The 20,880-nt window shown below is 35.2% G+C and overlaps 1 protein-coding gene across 3 annotated transcripts in view; it reads right to left on the reverse strand.

Moving 5' to 3' along the window:
• Positions 1 to 20,880, reverse strand: part of MED13L (mediator complex subunit 13L) — a 301,327-nt gene that overhangs the window by 255,955 nt on the left and 24,492 nt on the right. For all 3 annotated transcript variants that reach the window (XM_035017068.1, XM_035017069.1, XM_035017067.1), the window contains exon 2: positions 8,805 to 9,042. In XM_035017068.1, the coding sequence (XP_034872959.1) occupies positions 8,805 to 9,042 (238 nt within the window). The remainder of the gene's footprint in view (positions 1 to 8,804; positions 9,043 to 20,880) is intronic.

A 20,880-nucleotide genomic window follows, 5' to 3' on the forward strand; every position in this document is an offset into this window, starting at 1 on the left:
TGCTAATTTCACAGCATAAATGGAAGAGGACATTCTCTGAATCCTCCCAATGATGACATCGGAGATCCATTCTCACCTTCCTCCTTCCTTAGAAAAGCCCAATTTCACTGGAGGGACTTTTTACTTCATCTCCTATATAAAATACTATAAACAGTAAAACTGACATGATGCCATCTGAACGTATCAGCAATGAATTTGCTTGTAAATTCATGTCAGTAATGTATTTGCTTGTAAATTCTGCAGCAAAAGGTGTTGTTCTCTGGATATTTAATTTTATATCTCTACCTCATTCAATTTTAATGTTCAAAATTATATATTTGATATATTAATTTCTGGAATTAATTAGGCCATTAAATTCTACTCATCATTAAACTTTTTCTCCAATTTGCCACATTCATATTCTTATGTTAACCTCCCTAAAAAAAAGAGATAAAACAAAGAAATTGTATTATGGGGCAAAGAAATCTTTGTACCACTTTAATGTATAAGAACCTCTTCTAAATCTTTAAATTTTCTATTAAAGAACAAGATTTTGAAATACAACGTACACAAAGGGAGTGGTATAAAAATAAGCTATCCTTAAAATTACTAGCCTAAATACTTTTGTATCAGTCACAGTATATTCATCACTAAAATTACTTACATATAAAGGGGGGAAAAACTGTAATAACAACAAATAATGGTTTCTCTAACTTCAGGTTAATTTTCAATCCTACTTTAATCCCTCATTAATGGGGGTTTTACTCAGATTTATGTTATACAAGTAGGGGACTTCGTATCAATGCAAAAATATTGGACTGTAATGCCTTTACTTACCAAAACATAAATCCCCCCTAAAAACCAACTGATTAAACTTTTTCCTGAAGCAGCAATCTTTAAATTATAATTTTTTACCAACTGTTTAATTTTCGTATTATTAGAACATAAGCCCTTTACATGCTATTTCACCACAATCTCAGTATAAATGTCTCATTTTTCATAGAAAAAGCTAATTACACGGTTCAGTAAGTTGCCTGTGGTAACACATAGATTTTATTTACATTCCACAGTTAGACTTTAGCTTGTTCTCTCAATTGCAAGCACGTCTAGCTTAATAATTCCATCTAATCCATTAGATTTTTTTCTACTCTTCATATGAAAGAATTCTAAATCGTACCATAACTTTACAATATAAATGTGTTGCTTACAAAAGTATTAATAAGTATTCCATTTTCTCTTTTAAGGATATAACTTACAATTTTCTATTAAATCTATTATTTCAGTTAAATATGCACTGGAATCATTTGGATAATCATCAATATAACTATTACTATTTTATACTTTAACAAATGAATTCTTTTTAAACTACACATGAGAAAACAGAACACAGTGTAACTATTTTAAAAGTCAGAAATTTTGTATCAAAACTTGAATAATTTAGATCCAGTGAAAATTAGGAATACTTAGTTCATAAACTATTTAGATAGCTACCATTTTCCACTGAGTAAATGTTTTCCCTAAAAGTGCTTGTTCTCATGAAATACAAATGTATTCTTCTATTATTATATACATAATAACAACAAATATGAAAGTTAAACTTTTCAGCAATGCAGTGTTAATCTCAAGAATTAAAATCTCAAGAATTAATGCCATGTAATAAAATCTCCATATAAATGTTGATAGGTAAAGTACTACAAATCTAGAATGCTGCAGAAAAATTCACCTGTTTTTAAAATCACCAGAATCTTATACTTGAAAAATAAACCCAAACAATAAATAAAAATATATGAGATAATCTCTGTAGAAGAAATCTGAAACTGAAATGACATTTTACCCAGAAATAAGTTCATTCCTGTCAATTTTATATGTAAAAGGATCACTACTTTCACAAAAAGCAATTTTTTTCATTTCAACTGAGAATAAAGCCATTCACAGTGTTAACTGAAATTATTTCATTTTGTCAAAGATAACCATAAATCAAAATTCAACCAAAAATTCACAGAATATAAGATACAGTAGTAGATTCCTATATACTTAATTAAGATTTTAGAAAATTCAATGTCAACACCTTTCAGTGTGCTCAGCAGTACCATCATAATCTGCCATGGTTAGATATCCCATGCTTTTCTTCCTTCTCCTCTCCTGTTCCCCTACCTATCCTGTTACTCAAGAATGTTGTCTTCGTTTGATCTCTGTTTTTAAATAACTCAAAGTTAGGTTATTCCTCAAGCCAGAGTTAAAAGTTGGCTAGGGAAAAGAATATTCATGGTCTCAAAATCTTGCCCCAAATTTACCTAACAATTACAAAAAGAAAAGGGTCTCTTTACACAGGAAAAATCTGGTGGACACTACCTTAACCAAGTAATCAAACACTAAATTAGTAAGATCAATATTGGAACAAACTGACATGATGTGCCTCTGACGGGATGCCACAGAAGTACTCATCACTTACTAATATTCTTGTCAAAAATGTTTAACCTGAGTGTAATCATGAGGAAACAGACAAATTCAGAATATGGAAAATTTGACAGGACAACAAAAATTACATCAGTATCACTGAAAATATCCTACATTCTCATAGAAGTTACGTGATGAAGTATTTAGTGGTAAAGGTTCATGAAATCTAGAAATTACCTTCAAATGGTTTGGCCAGAAAAATAGTTACGTATGTGTACACCTGTAAATATTTTTCAAAAGAAAAAGCTGAGGAGGGAATTAGGTTCTGTCTTGGAGATAGCTAACTAATGGCTGCATCAATCCCATCATTTCAGATATACATTATAATCTATACATACAGAGGAAAGTACTAGCGAACTGGCTCTCCATTCTCCTCTCAGCCTTCCTCCATCCTTACAAAACGCCCACTTCTCTTCCCAGAGGCTTGCAATCAGTTCGGTGGTAAATGCGACAGTATCAGAGTATCCTCAGTTATCTTACACTGGTCACCACTAGAAAACAAGATCCCTTTCTAGCTCTCTAATGTCTAAAGCTGTTTTTGCACTTGTCCATACCTCCTGGCAGAGGTGGCAGCACTCTGAAAAATAAAAAAGCAGTACTTACGACTATAAATGCAACAACAAAGGGTACCAATCTGCCTCTACACTGACAGTAAAGCCAATTCCTAAGGCTTCCAATACAATATTGGGACAATCATTTTTTAGAGGTAGACAGATGTATCCCTATTATAATTTACATTTGTTTATTTGTAATAATCGAAAGGAAAAGGGACAGCACAGATAAAATTTTAAAATTAAAGGCAGTGCATATTTACAGCTAGGTTTCTTTACAGAACATATACAAAATAAAATGGATATTTAATGCCTTATTTTTAATTAGGTTTCAATCTCTTCACAACATCAAATTATTTAAAGTTTTAAGCCTATTTATTATAAGTTAACCTTCTGAGAGTACAATACTATGCTATGTTAGAACTATGTAAGATGGGCTTCATTCATTCACTCATTCAACAAGCATTACTAAGCACATACTAGGCCATATATAATACTCGTCCTTCTGGACCAGGGACTCTTAATGCTTTGGGTCAAGCCATCTTTAGTTCCTAGAAGTATGTATTTGCCCACTGTACCAGTTTGGGGTTTCAAGATAGAATGTCTTTCCTACCACTGACTAATAAGCAATGAAATGGCCAGAAGGCTATGTTTATAAAATACTTTTGTTTGGTAGATTAGGAAAAGTCACTTTGGCATAGCGTCTGCCTTCGGCTCAGGTCATGATCTCAGGGTCCTGGGATTGAGCCCCACATCAGGCTCCCTGCTCAGCGGAGAACTTGCTTCTCCCTCTCCCTCTGCTGCTCCCCCTGCTTGTGTTTTCTCTGTGTCTCTCTCTGTCAAATAAATAAATAATCTTTAAAAAAAAAATTGGCAAAGACTATTAATAAAAAGTTCAATATGTAATCACGGGTATTTTTTAACTTAAATAAATCTGTACCTTAAACTACATATAATGTTTAAGTTCATAGCTCAATTTAGAATAAAATAATTTATTTTAGTATTATTGCCTTTCTGCTCATATTCATCTTGTATATTATCTTCCTAATCATGTCTGAACCTTTCCTGATCAGAAACCTGTAACAATCCCTCAAAATCTATCAAATTCGGTGCAAATTCCTCATCCTTACTTCAATGCGCTCATTATGGCCCACCTTCCCAGTCTTTCAGTCTCTCCTGACTATTTCACTAATAGCCTAAGCTCCAGACAAACCTGCTCTTCACACCATTTGTTCACTGCCAGCAGGCCCTTTGTACAGGCTACTTCCTCTAACAAGGACAAGTTCGATCCCAACCTAGGTAGCTCCTACTTATCCAATAAGATGCACCTCAAGTCTCTGGGCTTCCCATCATCTCCCTATCCTGTGTTTCCCAAGACTGAATCTGATGCTTCTCCAAGATCCCAGAACTTAATCATTTACAGCTTACTTCATCGTAGCATAATTATGGATTTATTTAGCTAACTCCCCAATAAGACTGTGAGCTCCTTAAGTATAAGGACTCATTTTACATATCCTGAACTGATCACAGCTCTTGCCTAACGTTAGAAGTTTAACAAACAGACCAGAAACCAAGTAGGTTATCAACCCTTGGCACTAGGGCTCACAGTGTTCCTACTGTAAGTTTATAAAAGAGTTGTGCATTTATAAAACCGAATGGGAAAGCAGTCAATCTAGTACATTTCTCTTACACAGACTTTCAGAATTTCTCTGCACTGTACGTATTTGTGTGCTTGTCTTATATCCTTTTTAGACTCTAAACATTTCAAGGGTAGAGATTACATCAAAACACTGTATCTGGACCCACAGATAAAGGTACTCATGGATGGACACAAGGAAGAACATACACATATTTGTTTTCAGCCAGCGCCCTGCTTCAACACCATTAGGTGGAGAGGCCAGTAAAGTTACAAACCTACCTTACAGAGATCTAACAGAGTCACATTTTAAAGTTCTGATCTCTTCATAATGCTATCTAAGTTTATTATGAAACTATGTATAGCAGAAGTCTAGACAATTTTCATATGTACAGGGAGGGGTATATTTGCTGCTCTGACATTTTATTATTCTCTTACTCTACCTAAATTTTAAAACTCAAACTCAGAAATCTGATCACTCCAACCCAAAAGTACACTTTAAAAGTTAGTTGTGGTTTTTTTAAGATTTTTATTTATTTGACAGAGAGAGCGAGCAAGCATAAGCAGGGGGAGCGGCAGAGGGAGAGGGAGAAGCAGGCTCCCCACCGAGCAGGGAGCCCGAAGCAGGCCTCGATCCCAGGACCCTGGGATCATAACCTGAGCCAAAGGTAGACACTCAACCAACTGAGCTACCCAGGTGCCCCTAAAAGTTAGTATCTGAGGAACATTAGCAAGCACTGAATGCTCTACAGAACAATCATTTAAAAATCATCAAGATGTTTTAATTTTGATGAATGGGTTGCCAATGTAGTAGCAACAGTAATAGTTACAATTAGATGAACTCTGTGCTGTTCTAAGAACTTCTAACTGTTGTTATCCTTATAACCCAATTTACAGTGAAGAAAGTGAGGCAAGGATAAGTTACTTGATCAAGGATACACAGCTAGCAAGCAACTGAGCAGGGATTCAAAACCATCCCATGCTTTGAACTACTATGCCAGGCAAGATAAATAGCAATTCTCCAGACACAGGCCCAAAAGTGTTTATCCAAGTAACAGGGACTTTTTAGTGTTCCCTCCGACAATTTCATAGATACTTTAAGCAATTAAACAAAAAATATATAATATTTTAAAACTAAACTGTGTGTCTATCCTGCAGGATTATTCTCTATGAAGCTACTTTACACATTAAATCAAAGACGGTTGCTTTGGTATTGTATTGCACAGTGAGGTTTCTTAGCAGTATCCTATTTTGGGTACATCGTAAAGACAAAGGGAACTACCAAACAACGTAATTAAAAAGCATTTTAAGAAACAGTAAAATGTCCCTACAAAAAGAAAATGTGGGGTGCCTGGGTGGCTCAGTCATTAGGCATCTGCCTTTGGCTTGGGTCATGATCCCGGTGTCCTGGGATGGAGCTCCATGTCAGGCTCCCTTCTTAGTGGGGAGTCTGCTTCTCCCTCTCCCACTCCCCCTGCTTGTGTTCCCTCTCAGCTGTCTGTCTGTCTCTCTCTCTCTCTCTGTCAAATAAATAAATAAATATATCTTTTAAAAAAAGAAAATGTTACAGTAATGGTACCATCATGCTTAATGTTTACAGGGCTCTGTTAAAATTTATTTTACCTAAAATGAAATGACTCTTACATATTTTAAAGATCAAAACAGATTCCAAAATATCCTCACTTTGTATGACCACCAATTAAAATATCCCCTTTGTATCTTTTTCTCATGATTGCTCTACCTGTCATATTCTCCCTCACTTGAAACAAAGTTGTGCTTATGCCACTCATTTTTCTAATTAAGTTCAAATACTTTCTAATATTAGGTTGAACCATATAAAATTACCCTTTCCAATCACTTTTACCTATGGGATGGACACTTCACAGGCTTCAATCCAGTAACTTTCCCCAAAAGGACATATCAAGAAAGAATAAATGTACTTAACAAAGTTATGAGTGTTCCATCACTGGATTACTTTCCTGGTGGCACACAAGAGAATAAACAGCTTACACTATTTTCAGACTCAATAGGAAAGAAAATAAAAATAAAAAATAATCATTCTCATGAGAAAACACTCACAATATATTGTCAGGTTAAAAAACTGAGTTACAAAAAAGTACGATACCAATTCCATTTATACATAAAAATACCAAATATTAAAACTGTTTAGACTTCAGGATTTTTGTTCTCTTCATTTGACAGTTCTGTTTTCCTAATTTTCTAATTAAAATGTAGTATTTCTGTGATTTGTAAAAAACAGTTTAAAAAAAGTCAATCTTTCCTTATTCTTTACCAAAAAGATACTTAATACATCAATGAAATATATGTGCAATCTAAAGCAACTATAAAACTTTTAAATAGCCTACATCTTTTTGTTAACTCGGTAACAAAGTCCATGAGAAATAACACAGTAACTTAATTCTAAGAACACTGATTATGTGCTTTGTTGGTATGGACAAATAACTTTATACATCAGGTAAATAAGCCTAATTAACAGTTGGGTTTGGTTTTGGTTTCATCAATATTACAAAGTGATAATTTGTGCTGCTAACAAATAAAGACCAGATGAAAAAGTTAAGACATAAGGTATGAATATGGAGTAGAGAAATGGAAGGAGATTAAGAATCAGAAATAATCATGAGAAATACAGGATGAACAAACAAAAATGCTATAGTCCTCTACTACATGTGTAAAAAATTTTAGAACAAAAATATATGTTTTGATACTTAAATGGACAAATATAAATGTTATCTTCTAGGGGTATCTTATTTTAAAAATCCTGATAAATGGAATCCAGATGTGGTTAAACTAATTCTACCTGAGTTCCCTGCTAACTACATGAAATAAGCTTTGGTATGTATGTAAGTTCTGAGATTCTGCTGATTAACCAGCTAAGTAAGGAATCTTACCCAGACAGGGTTCTTGTATTTATAAACCAAATATTCTACAAACTATGGGAAGAAAGGTTTGTGCTGAATAGACAAATGGACCATAAGATAAACAGCTCAATTAGTCCACTGCAGTTTACTGCCCTCTGGCTGTTGTGGCAAGCGATACCACAGATTTAAAAAAAAAAAAAAAAAAAAAAAAAAAGGCTGCAAAGAAAAGTTAGAAAGGTATCAAGCAAAAGTAGGCAGGAAATCCTTTAGGCAAAATCAGACACCTTAGAACAGGCCCTCAAATATAGTTACTTTTACTCCTTCCTTTAAAAAAAAATACTAAATATATCAAATAACAAAACATTTCAAATGCTATCTGAACTTTTTCAACCACAAACTAACAAAATATAGAGTAGTTTGGACATAATAAAAGTTGGCTCTAGGAGACGTAGGTCAAAAAGAGTTAACACACTACCCTAAGTAAGGATTGTAATTAATCTTGATTTAGAAAAATTCTTTAGCATACTAGATGGAAACATTTAGGTAAAGAAGTAAAAAATTTTGAGCAAAGAATATTAATAAAATTTCCTCTGGTTATAAATCTTCAGTAAATACAAAAAGTAACTTAGAATAATGAAACTCTTATATTAATTCAAAGTTTCCAGATATCAGATGTAATCTGAAGTTAAAAATTAGGTAACACTGGACCAAGTATTTCCTGGAATCACCTAATTATATAAAAAGCAGAAACAAAACAAAGGAAAACTTGCCATTATCAAAATCAGACCAGATTCTTTATATTAATCTTTCTTCAAAATACTATCCAATGTCATCTCATAATTTTGTCCAATAAGGCTTGTACTAACTTTCTCTTATAACTTTATAATACTCCACCAGAGTTCAGCTGGTAATGAACCACAACAGCCACAATCCAAGAAAAAACAATTCTGTTCATTTCACTAACTTGCTAATTACTCACAATTCACTATTGTTTTAAAACAGTGGATCTTGCCTCGTTTCCACCCCCCAAAACACCTAGGAGACACAATATTTCCTTTAGTAGCAGTGGTTCACAGGTTCTGGTTCCTAGCATGACTGGGAAAGAACAAGAGATTTGGGGGGGGGGGGGGAATGGGAGTGGAAAGAAGAGGGGTAAGAGTGAAGACGTTCCTTTTAAGAGACAGACCCATTTAAACACTTGGATTTTTCTCAGCAAGTCTCCATAAATTATTTTTGAAATTTACTACTGTTAAAAAATTATATATGATGCTAATAGTTTTTAAGAAAAAACAAAAAGCTTACCCTGCAGTTCATGATGTATTACACCCACTAGGTTGGGTTCGTCTCCCCACCAGAATATCCATAACTCTTTGCAATCTGGTTTGACATCACGACGCCATACACACAGCAAGTTGGCTTGCAGACAACGGATGAAACTTAACAGGATTGGATCATCTTGGGCTGGGGCTGAAATTATGGGTCCACAGTCCCCATGCCCTCCAAAATTGTACCTACGCCATTTGATTCCCGTGAGTTCAGCCTAGAAAAAAACGAGAAAATTACAATGGTTTTGATATTTCTTCTTAGTCACAGAACACTAAAAACAAGCTTCTGTATGGACAAGCAAATTTGCTAAAATAACTATTTACATTACTTCACATAAGATTTCTCTCACTGGGGCACCTGGGTGGCTCAGTTGGTTAAGCGACTGCCTTCGGCTCAGGTCATGATCCTGGAGTCCCGGGATCAAGTCCCGCATCGGGCTCCCTGCTCTGCAGGGAGTCTGCTCCTCCCTCTGACCCTCCCCCCTCTCATGTGCTCTCTCTCTCATTCTCTCTCAAATAAATAAATAAAATCTTTAAAAAAAAAAAAAAGATTTCTCTCACTGAATAATTTTGTCAATCCTCCTTGATTTTTAAAGGGAGAAAAAATTCATTTCTTCCTATCAAGATTTCTACATAGCTTTGTATTATACCAAATTACAACAAACAGATGACATTATTTCCAGCTGAACCAATTTTACCAAAAACTTACTATAAAGTCCTTACATATAAAACTATTTCCTTATTCCATATTTGATTCATAAGTTTTTTTTTTTAAGATTTTATTTATTTATTTGAGAGAGAGAGAGAGAACACAAGTAGGGGGAGAGGCAGAGGGAGAAGGAGAAGCATACTCCCCCCACTGGGCTAGGAACCCAACATGGGGCTCAATCCCAGGACCCTGGGATCATGACCTGAGCTGAAGGCAGACGCTTAACCACCTGAGCCACCCAGGTGCCCCATAAATTATATTTTGAAATCAGGTAAGAGTTTAAAAAGTAAGTTTGTAAAAGTGAAGTAATTTCTTTCAAAGGATTTCCTCAATTTATTCCCATGCAGAAGCTACAGTTCGAATCCTCTTTAATCAGGAAAGCAGTGAGCCCGCAAAACCATAGTGCTTCATTACTAACAGCAAAGCAAGCTACTAATGAAACTGACGCAGTTATCAGCAATTTATGCACGTTCTTTAGCATGTAATAGAGAAAGAAGCTTTGCTTCTAGAACAATTCCCTAATGTAGTTTTGTCTTTCGTTTTCTAAACACATTTTAAAACACCGACACTAAACCAGCTGAAAGCAGAACCTGGATCTTTATTCCATTACCTACATTTTAAAACTTCATAAATCTTAGAGGTCTAAGGAACTAAAATTCAAAGATGTTTCAACACAAACAAAGGTTGAATTCCTTATTTAAGTAGCTATAAACTATAACTATGTATTCAAAACTGACAATAAAATGGAGTCATAACAATTCTGTACAAAAACAGTCCACGTGTCCCTTGCATTAGATCCTTACTCATCTTCCCCTCACCACCCCCACACCAAGTCAATTTCTGTCAATAGTTGTTTTTCAAAAAACAAGTACAACAGGGTAGAAAAATAACCTTATCTTCTGCTAACATAACTGAAACAAATTTAAAGTGCTGAAATAATCAATCACTGTAATGAACACATTCAAGAAAAAAAAGTATCAATTTTCTTCAATCCTAAACAAATGCTTCACTTCTAAAAAAAAAAATGGTTCCAAAAATAATAATATCCAAACTAAAACTGTCCGGCATTTAGTAACTTATCCCTTCACATTATGAGATATGCAAATCTAATATCTAATGGATATTCTTAGTAAAAGCTGGTATTGGCATCATTTATGCTTTCCCCTTTATGCCACTTTGTTTTCTCAGAGTATGAAAGTACTACGTGAATAATGCATTAAGTTCAAAAATAAATAATATAAATTAAAAGTAATCACACCAGGAATATTTTCCAAAATCACATCAAAAATAATTATTTGTGTCTTAATGTATGTTCTTCCTATTTTTCTGTACATATACAGTTTTTAATTTGGAACCATATTACGTCGTCTTATACCCTGCTTTTTGACTCATTATAAGTATTTTTCGGTATTAATTATTCTTCAAAAACAGTTAATGTTTGCATAATATTTATTGTTTATTGGAGAAAACATAATTTATCCCATAACAACTAGACAATCTTCTGCTTTTTTATTTTATAATAATTGGTAAACACCCTTGAACATTGTTACTTTCCTGGTTATTTTCTTAATAGACATTGCTTGATGCACAATTACCAAAGAATATGAATATGAAGACTCATGGATGAGTGCCACCATATAGCTTTTTTTTTAAGATTTTATTTATTTATTTGACAGATAGACACACAGCCAAGCAGGAGGAATGGGAGAGGGAGAAGCAGGCTTCCCGCCCAGCAGGGAACCCGATGTGGGGCTCGATCCCAGGACCCTGGGATCATGACCTGAGCCAAAGGCAGACGCTCAACGAGTGAGCCACCTAGGCGCCCCCCACATTGCATATCTTCTTAAATACCTGCCAATTTAACAGGATGGTATGTTCCTGTACTAATATGCAGTCCTTTCTCTGCTTAGAGGAAACCATTATCACCTATTTCATCATTAGTATAACCTGGGGCCAGCCTTCGGGTTTGAATACCAGCTCTATACTTCACTAGCTCTAAGTAGCAAGTACTTAGCAAGTTACCTAACCTTTGTCTGTCACCTCACCACAAAAATTAAAATAACAGTATTTACAGAGTTGATTAAATGAGTAAGTATGTATATAAAATACTTACGATGATGCCTGGCATAGGGTAAAACATATAAATGATATTGCTATCATCACTAGTAATGATAGTACAATTTCTTTGTTCATATCCTTTTTGCATTTTTCTCTCATACAAGTTCCTTTATTTCTTCAAATGAAAGCAATGTATATGTATGTGTGTGTGTGTGTGTGTGTTAAACAGAAAGCCTAACTTCAATTTCTAAATAAATGTCAAAGAAGCAAACTAAATGAAAAGACTAAAAAAGGGGGCAGTTGAAATCAGAAAAGTAGAAGACTAACATTCCTTATGATCACTTAAGCTAGTGTTCTGTGCCTATGGATCCGGGGGCTGGAGGGAGGAGAGATAAGATACCAATAAATATAAATCACGATTGTGATTTTTGTGATAACCATATGCAAAGGGTTAGAAAATTAAGATCTATCAGAGATTAAAACATCAGGTGAGTCAGTCCCCAAGAAATCTATGAACAGCAATTTACTCACCAGAATACTTTCACCTGTAACATCCCACATGGTTCAGCAAACAAAATATTTGGCTTTGATTCAGAAGAATGGTTTCCTAATCCTAGCACTTGCACTAACTTCCTATCAGTGTTTCTCTGGTCTCAGTGATAAAGGGAAGCCTGGCCACCTGCTCTATATATTCTTTATGGAGTTGCTAGAACTAGCAAGTGATAGAATACAGATTCAAGTGACATAACAACAAGCCTACAAGCTTAATCACTTCATAACTAATTCAGCTGGAAAAACTGGAAAACGTGCAATTATTTTAAAACAATTTAGTTCCTTTACCTTAAAGCTAAAATTAAGTATCATTATACCAGTCTTCACTGGAAAATCTAACAATGAAACACCATTTAAGCCTAACAGAGATAACTAAGCATAAAGTTAATATTCAAAGACTTAGCTCTAAACTTGAATTATTGTTTGATAAGAGCAAAGACAACTTAGTGATACCAAAATACTGTCCAAAAAAAAAAAAATCCCTATCACGGTGTATATCCACTTAGACTAATACATGTCTTCATATACCATGATCCTGTTTATAGTTAAAAAGCAATTCCACACAAACTTCTATGGACCAATTTCTGACAAAAGTATAGATCTCCAAGACTCAAAATTCTTTATCTAATGATTTCAAAATTGTGAAGCAACCCTTTAAAATATTTCTACATGCAAGTTATCCCAAAATGCAGTCTCTCTCACTGCCAAGACAAACAATTCATAATTATATTTAAATTTAAAATTACATGTTTTTAAAATATAGAATCAAAACAATGAAATTAAAATATGTAAGGAACAAAACCAGCCTGCACGAACCACAACCATCACCACATACTCATCACCTATTAATTTCTAACATTAAACAATATACTAGGATCTTCACACATAATTTCTAATCTTCACAAACAGACAGCTAAAGAAATTAGGACTCAGAAAGGTTAAATAATTCTGCCCTAACTACACAGGCAGCAAATGGCAGATTCCAAATATAACTGGATTTAAAGCATAACTGAATTTAAAGCATAAATTCTTTCCCGCTCTACCATGCTGCTTCATAAGGCTAATTGTAAAAATTAGCCCTAGAGGATTATAAAATAGTACAAAGAAACTGTCATCAACTCAATTTAGCAATAGCAAGAGCTCATGGCCATACTTTCTAATTTAAGAAAGTTCATGAATCTTTCTTTAGTCTTCCTGAGGTATTAAGAAAACTAGTGCAAGAGTGCCCACACACCATCCCATGAATAGAAGAGACTTTTTTTACTTCACTCAGATAATTATATGCTTTCTTTTACATGTTACCACTATAAGACTGTATCTACACAAGCTAATTTTTAGAGATACGTATAACCAGCCAAGAAAATAACAATTCTAATAATAGCAAGAAAGGCTAGAGGGAAATTTTCTCATCAATGGCTGGCATCTGTTACACAGGTAGTCACGGTCCTCAGAAAATTGAACTGGCAGAGATTCCCCTGGAATAGAACGGGAATAGAAGGCCACTATAGTCAGTTCAGAACGGTTGGAATTAAATAGATTGTAACAGAATCAGGACAAATGCACTTTCTAACAGCAGGAATGTATTTAAAGAAAATTTATATTGATTCTTAATGTGCTATTCTTTAGGCACAATACATAGGAAATGACCTCATAAATTCTCCCAATGGAAGTCATTTATTTGCACTGACCCATCGCAATCAGAACCCACATGACCAACCGTATATACTTGCAATATGGCTCCTGAGAGTTAAAACTATATTCAGTGGTTACCAGAGTAAAAGTAATAGGCCTTGATATGAATGAACTCAGGGTGTAGCGTCATGGAAAGAACATTGGCTGGAGATCAAAAGATCTAGGTTTGAGTCCTAGTTTTCAGCTACTTACCTATATGGCATTAGGAAATCTACTCCATCTAAGGGACCGTAGCTTCTGACCTGTAAAGTGATATGGCTGACCTAGATACCGTAAATGAGTTCAAGTCTCCTGGCCCGGGCTAATTACATCCCACTCACAAAGGCAACTTGTAAATGAGACTGAACCCTTAATTATATGCCTTAGAATGATCAGTAGGAATAGGAGAGCTGCCAGAAGATTTGAATTTTCAAGAAACAGGTAAAAGAAAGACTTCTCAAACTACAGAACAATTACCTTAATATCAATCCTGAACAAGATTCTAGGATGGTGTCTAGAAAAGGCACCTATGATCAACTGGGACTAACATGAGTGCACTAGGAAATTCCAAATCTGCCTCACCTCACAACCTCCAGTGATAGGGTTACTACTCTAGTAGACCAGGGAAATACAGCAAACATATTAAATCATTCCTCAACTTGAGTCACAGAAAGGAAAAAAGCGATAATAGAAAACTTCTGTTAAAACAGAACTAATCAGCTCCAGGTAAAGACACCAGGGTAAACACACACATCTGCTTTTGCTCCCTCTTAAATCCCTCTAAAACATCAGTAAAGAATTTGTTTGTTTTGTTTTGTTTTTCCCTTAAATCATAAAATCACAATGGCAGGTAGGAGAAGAGATAAGAACACCAAGATTTAGAAAGCTAAGAAGCAGATGCTCAGAAGATAAACTTATAATACCTAAAAATCTGAATCCTAGCTATGGAGAAAGGGTAGATAAAGCATAATTCACACAGAATCCCCTCGGCCTCAGGAATTAAAAATACAGGTATCTTTGAAAGGAGGGTTAAAAGGTAGAGAGGAAATAAAATAAGGAAAACTGGCTGAAAGCCTACTTAGAAGGCACTCAGAAGCCAGGCACCACCCCCCTGCCCTTTTTATTCCATCAAACAATTGGAAGGGTATTCTCTGTGGCCACTAACAACAGAGGTTATCTGGACTGGGGGACACAAGCACACTTGAAGGCAGTGAATCGGACTGAAAACAGTGCATTAGGTGAACATGTACAGAATGGAAGTCAAAAACCACCTCTCCCATCATCTCCCTCTAAGCACCCAGAAAGCTGGCAACCAGTCTTTCATCCCCCAGAGATAGGCATCTGGAAAAGTCTTCTTTGGGAAATCTGACCAGCTCAAGAGAAAAGACCTCAAAATATTGACATCAGAGGTTCCCCAACTAAAGAGCCCACCCAGATCAGTGAAGTGCACAGTAAACAAATGTCACTCACATACTCAACTTCCAAGATGTTTTTCAGTCCATCATTTCTAAGCATGAACAGAAAACCAGGAACTACTAAATAGTCAAGGAAAAACATGAAGGAATGATAGAGACAAAAACAAATAGGAACCAAAAAAAAAGTAACTTGGAGGAAACCGACTACACTGGGAAATGAAAAAAAAATTTTTTTAAATCCATCACTAATGTTCTCAAACAGATAAAATAGTGCAACCATTAAAAAAGAACAGTACACTATTTCAGAAAAGAAGAACAAAAAACTAAGAGAGAACTCTTGGAAATTTTTAAATAATGATGCCAGAAATGATAAAACTCAATAGAAGGGCTGGAAGATAAAGTTTAGAAATTTACTTTCTCCCAGAAAGTAAAGCAAATACACAAAAATGAGAAATGGGGGGGGGGAGATTAAATTAGAGGAGCAGCCCAGGAAGTTCAAAACCAAATACAAGAGCTTTCAGAAAGAGAAAATACAGTAAATGAAAAAGAGGAAATGACTGATAAAATAATTCATGAAAATTTCCCAGAAAAACAGAATGTGAATTTCTAGATTGAAAGGGCTCTCTGAATACCCAGAACAACAGATTAAAAGAGACTCAAGGAAAGCATATAAACTTTCAACACACTGCAGACAAAGAAAGGTTCTCAAAGCTTCCATATTGTAAAAAGAGATCACAAAGTATCAGGAATCAGAAAGATTTCTGACTTCACAACAGCAATACCAGAAGCAAGAAGGCAATGGTGCAGTAACTCCAAAATTCTAAAGGAAAATTATTTCCAAACTAGATATCTATGCCAATCTAAAATATCAAGTGTAGAAGTAGAATAGATTTTAAAAGATGCAAGGCCTTAAAAAAACAAACAAAAAAAACAAAAATTAACACCCTGTCTCAGGAAGCTATTAGAGATGTACCCCATCTCTAAAAAGAGGGAATGAACCATAAAAGCCATGAGATTCAGGAAATAGATCCAACATGGGACAGAGCAAAATCAATTTCTAAAATAATAGGGAATGAGCAGATGGTTACAGGTTGTCAACTGTGTATCAATATACAGGGCAATTAATCCAGATTACAACAGGTCATCTCTTAAGAAGATGGAACTAATAGAATACATCTGAAAGTCTTAAAAGGGGACTCAGACAATAAGCAAAAAGAATGGGGAAGAGTTAAAAATACACAGAAAAGTAAACAGTCAAAAAAAGAAAAAAGGTAATTACTATCTTCAAATTACGCAGAGAAGGAAAAGCAATCAGAGTATACTAGATGGCTCAGCCATGCATTAACATAATCAAATGAATGTTAACACTGAGTAATAAGCTAACCAAAAAAATCATATAACTACTTTGGTAAAATGGATGGATGGGAAAAGTATTTGTAGGAGGTAGAATCAATGAGCTAAATCCTCATCTCCAATAGTGAAAGATCCAGAATTTGAAAACCTTAAAAGTAACTACAAGCTGAGTATTTAAAAACATTTAAGTAAGAATCCAGATAATCAACAAAACAGGATGAAAATGTTTGCCTCTGGAAAAGGTAAAATAGTGGCCAGGAGCAGATGGGTATTATTCATATAAACCTTGTAGAACCATTTGATTCTTTAACTATGTAAGAATACAACTCAATCTTTAAAAAAGACAAAAACTAATCAAAACATAGTAACAAGATTTATTTAATGCATCAAAAATTTACTGATACTGAGAATTCACTTATACCATTTTGTAGACTGAGTCTACCAAATTTCTAAGCTTAAGAATAATTCAGTATCCCACAAGTTGTGTTGCAAAAGTCAAAAGGTTATTTACCATATGTTAAAATATTGTGTTGTCTGTTTCTTTTCTCCATTGTTAGACTATTAAAACTTCAATTAAGGGGCACCTGGGTTACTCAGTTGGTTGAGCATCTGACTCTTGTTTCCGGTGCAGGTCATGATCTTAGGTTTGTGAGACTGAGCCCCCACATCGAGCTCCATGCTAGGCATGGAGCCTTCTTAAGATTCTCTCTCTCCCTCTCCCCCCTTTTTTTTTTTAAGATTTTATTTATTTATCTGACAGACAGCACAAGCAGGGGCAGGGGCAGAGGGAGAGGGAGAAGCAGGCTCCCCACTGGGCAGGGTGCCTGATGGGAGGCTCGACCCCAGGACCCTGGGATCATGACCTGGGCCGAAGGCAGATGCTTAACACTGAGCCACCCAGGCGCCCCTCCCCTCTCCCTCTCTAAAACAAAACAAAAAACAAAAAACTTCAATTAAGCAGAGATATACTTACAGCTGCATGCTCTCTCCCACCTAGGTCTGCTCAACTCTTCCTACCCATAGCTAAAGAGCTTGCCGGGGATTCATTCCCTCTGCAGAGCGGCCGAGGGCAATAGGACACTGGGTCTCCTATGTGACTCCCACCTAATAATTTCCATATTGTGAGAAATACAATATAACTCTCCATACAACTAAGTTGTATACCAAAGATGCTTTCTAACATATGTATATTTTTGCTGATTCATAATAACTTTTTTCCTGAACTGTAATTTCCTTTCCAGCCTTCAGTTTACCAATATTAATTCAAAAACACAAAGATAAAAAATAGGGAGCTGGTTTAGCAGAAATATGAGTGAAAAGGGCCCAAAGGTTTTATCTGACAATAAGTTTAATAAAATTAAACAATGTAAAATAGCTACTAAAAAAGTTACTGCCATTTTAAGCTACATTAATAAAAACACAGGATCTATATCCTACACAACAGTTCTTATGTAGCAAGTCACCAGTCAATATTGCTTTCAGCTCCCAGCTCCATACTTTGAGAGAAATCTAGATAAACTGGAACAAATTAACAGATGAACTAGGTTGGAGAGGAAATCTAAACATGTCATATGGCTAGAGGTTATATGGCCTCATGTTCAATCCTTTCGAACAAATAAACATGGCAGCAAAAAATGAATGAATGAAGGCGCAGTTGAATTAAGCTGAATGAATTTAATATGGAGTTAACATTCTGAATAAATCTATAAAGTCTTCAATTTATATGAAAGACTCCTATGTGGACGATGAATTGGATTCGCTCAGCACAGACCAAGTGACAGCAGAGAACTGATGATGAAAACAACAACAGTGAGAGCTTTCTCAAGAAAGAATCCCTGGCTGAGATCCCGGACGAGCACAGATACGAGGTGTTAAGGAGAAGCCGTTAATACTGGATGTGGCTTCAAACATCAAAGGACTGGCTGGACCTATGAATCTATTCAAACCTGAAATCTGAATCTCAAAAATTCTTTCCTTCTGATCGTAAGATTTTGTGCTTCTAATATCATTCATATCTCAGTCAACTAGTTCAAGGGGCTCACAAACTACACCCCATGGGTTGGCCAACTGTTTTCATAAATAAAGTTTTATCCGTGCACAACTTTGCCATTTACATATTGTTGTTGTTCCTTCCACGCTACAACTATAGAGCTGAGTAGTTGCAACTGAGACTATGTGACCCACAAGCCTGAAATAACAACTCTCTAATCCTTTAAAAAAAAGTCTGCTGACACCCGAACTAGGATAACATACACAGGCAAACATGACATTTAAAATATAAGGGGCACCATAACGGTCCTGTTACCATAAACAACTAGACAAAAAATATGAAACTATTCAAACATTGAACAAAGGTTGCAGAGCTAGGATCTCTGAGTGAAGGAAAACAAATGAAGTAGGCCCTGCAAAGGCTGAGGCAGCTGGAATTTATGAGAACAGATCACCAGAAAGCTCTACAGAAAAAGAGCTCCAGAGATCTGATAGGGGTTCTTATGAAAATGTTCCTACATACATTAAGCTACACATTCAAAGAACTAAATTCCATGAGGCCAGGCAAAGAATTACTAGAGAGCTATCGCTCTAACAGCTCACACAAAGCTAGAAGACCGTCTAATTCTGAACAGTCAGGGTGAAAACACACTGTTAAACATCGTGGGCATTAAACAGAGGCTACAGAAGGGCCACACCTCAAAAGTAAGAAAGTAGGCCTATGCTAGCATAAAGATTGCTCTAATCCACCCAAATAACTGAGTCTGAAAAATAATGATCATCACCACAATCATTATCTCATCTACAAGTAACTTAACTGCCAGCCAAAACAAAATTCAGTTCTTCACAGGAAAGAAAGAAAATCCAGACTTTCAACAACATAATAATCACAATATCCACCATCCAATAAGAGGATACCAGACATTCAAAGATGTAGCAAAAGGAGATTCATGGTCAGGAGAAAAATCAGTGAAGAGAAACACTCAGAAATGAAAGTGATGACGGAACTTAAAAAATCACTTTAAAACAGCTATTGTAAGTATGGTCAAGAATTGAAAGTAAAACACAAACTTAATAAAAAATGAAAAATATAAAAGCATAAAAATTTCCTGACACAAAATATGAAATAAAAAATTTACTGAATAGGTTTAACAGTAAATTAAGTACAATCAAAAAAAAAAAAAGTTAGCAGACTTGACAACATGCAATATAACTATACAAGCTGAAGAACAAAGAATTTTTTTAAAAAAAGAATAAATCCAAAAGCAAAACACTATCAAGCACTCTAACATGCATGCAATTAGAATCCCAGAATGCAAAGGTAGAAGGGAGGATAAAAAAAGGTTTTTGAAAAATAGCCCAATTGTATCTAAATTTCATGAGAAAAATATACCTCAGACCCAAAGAGTTCTGTGAACCCAAAACAGAACAGAAAAACTAAACTTCTGATCATAAGTGATAAAAAAAAAAAAAAAAATCTTAAAAGCTGTCAACACGGAAGACACATTCCATAAGGGAAAACAAAGACAATATTTACAACAGACTTCTCAACAGAAAATATGCAAACCAGGAAACAACAGAACATGCTGAAAGGAGGGGAAAAATGTCCATATCTAGAATTCTAGATGGAGCACAAGTATCCTTCAAAAGTGAAGGTAAAATAGACTTTTTTTAGGTGAACAGAAACCAATGGAACTCCACTGTAATAAATTTAACTAGAATGAATGCTTTTAAAAAAGTAATTCAGGTACAAGGAAAATATCAGACAGAAATCCGGATCAAAAGAGAAGAATAATGAGCACCAGAGATAGTTAATATAGATATAAAACAGTCGTTTTCCCATTTTTTAATTTCTTTAAAACAAATTAACTCTTTACAGCAAAAATAATGCATCACAGATTGTATACAGATATAGAAGAAAAATATATGACAACAGTAGCACCAAAGCCAGAAAGAGAAAATGGAGATATACTGTTCTAAGGTTTTTTACATTACAAATGAAATTTAGTAATACTTGTAGACTGTGATAACTTAAAGGTGTATATTGTAAGTCCTTGACCAGTTGCTAAAAAGTAAAACACAGTTTATTTAAGATGCTGAAAATAAAACTGAATCATAAGAAAACACTCAAAGAATCCAAAAACAGGCAGGATGGGGCACAGTTAAGCATCTGCCTCTGGCTCAGGTCACAATCCCAGGGTCCTGGGATCAGCTCCGCGTCCGGCTCCCTCCTCAACAAGGAATCCACTTCTCCCTCTCCCTCTCCAGCCCCACCGCCCCCCCCCCCCCCCCCCCCCCCCCCCCCC

The sequence above is a fragment of the Mirounga leonina genome, unplaced genomic scaffold (assembly GCF_011800145.1).
Source record: "Mirounga leonina isolate KUSES-001 unplaced genomic scaffold, KU_Mleo_1.0 Mir_171, whole genome shotgun sequence".
NCBI lineage: Eukaryota > Metazoa > Chordata > Mammalia > Carnivora > Phocidae > Mirounga > Mirounga leonina.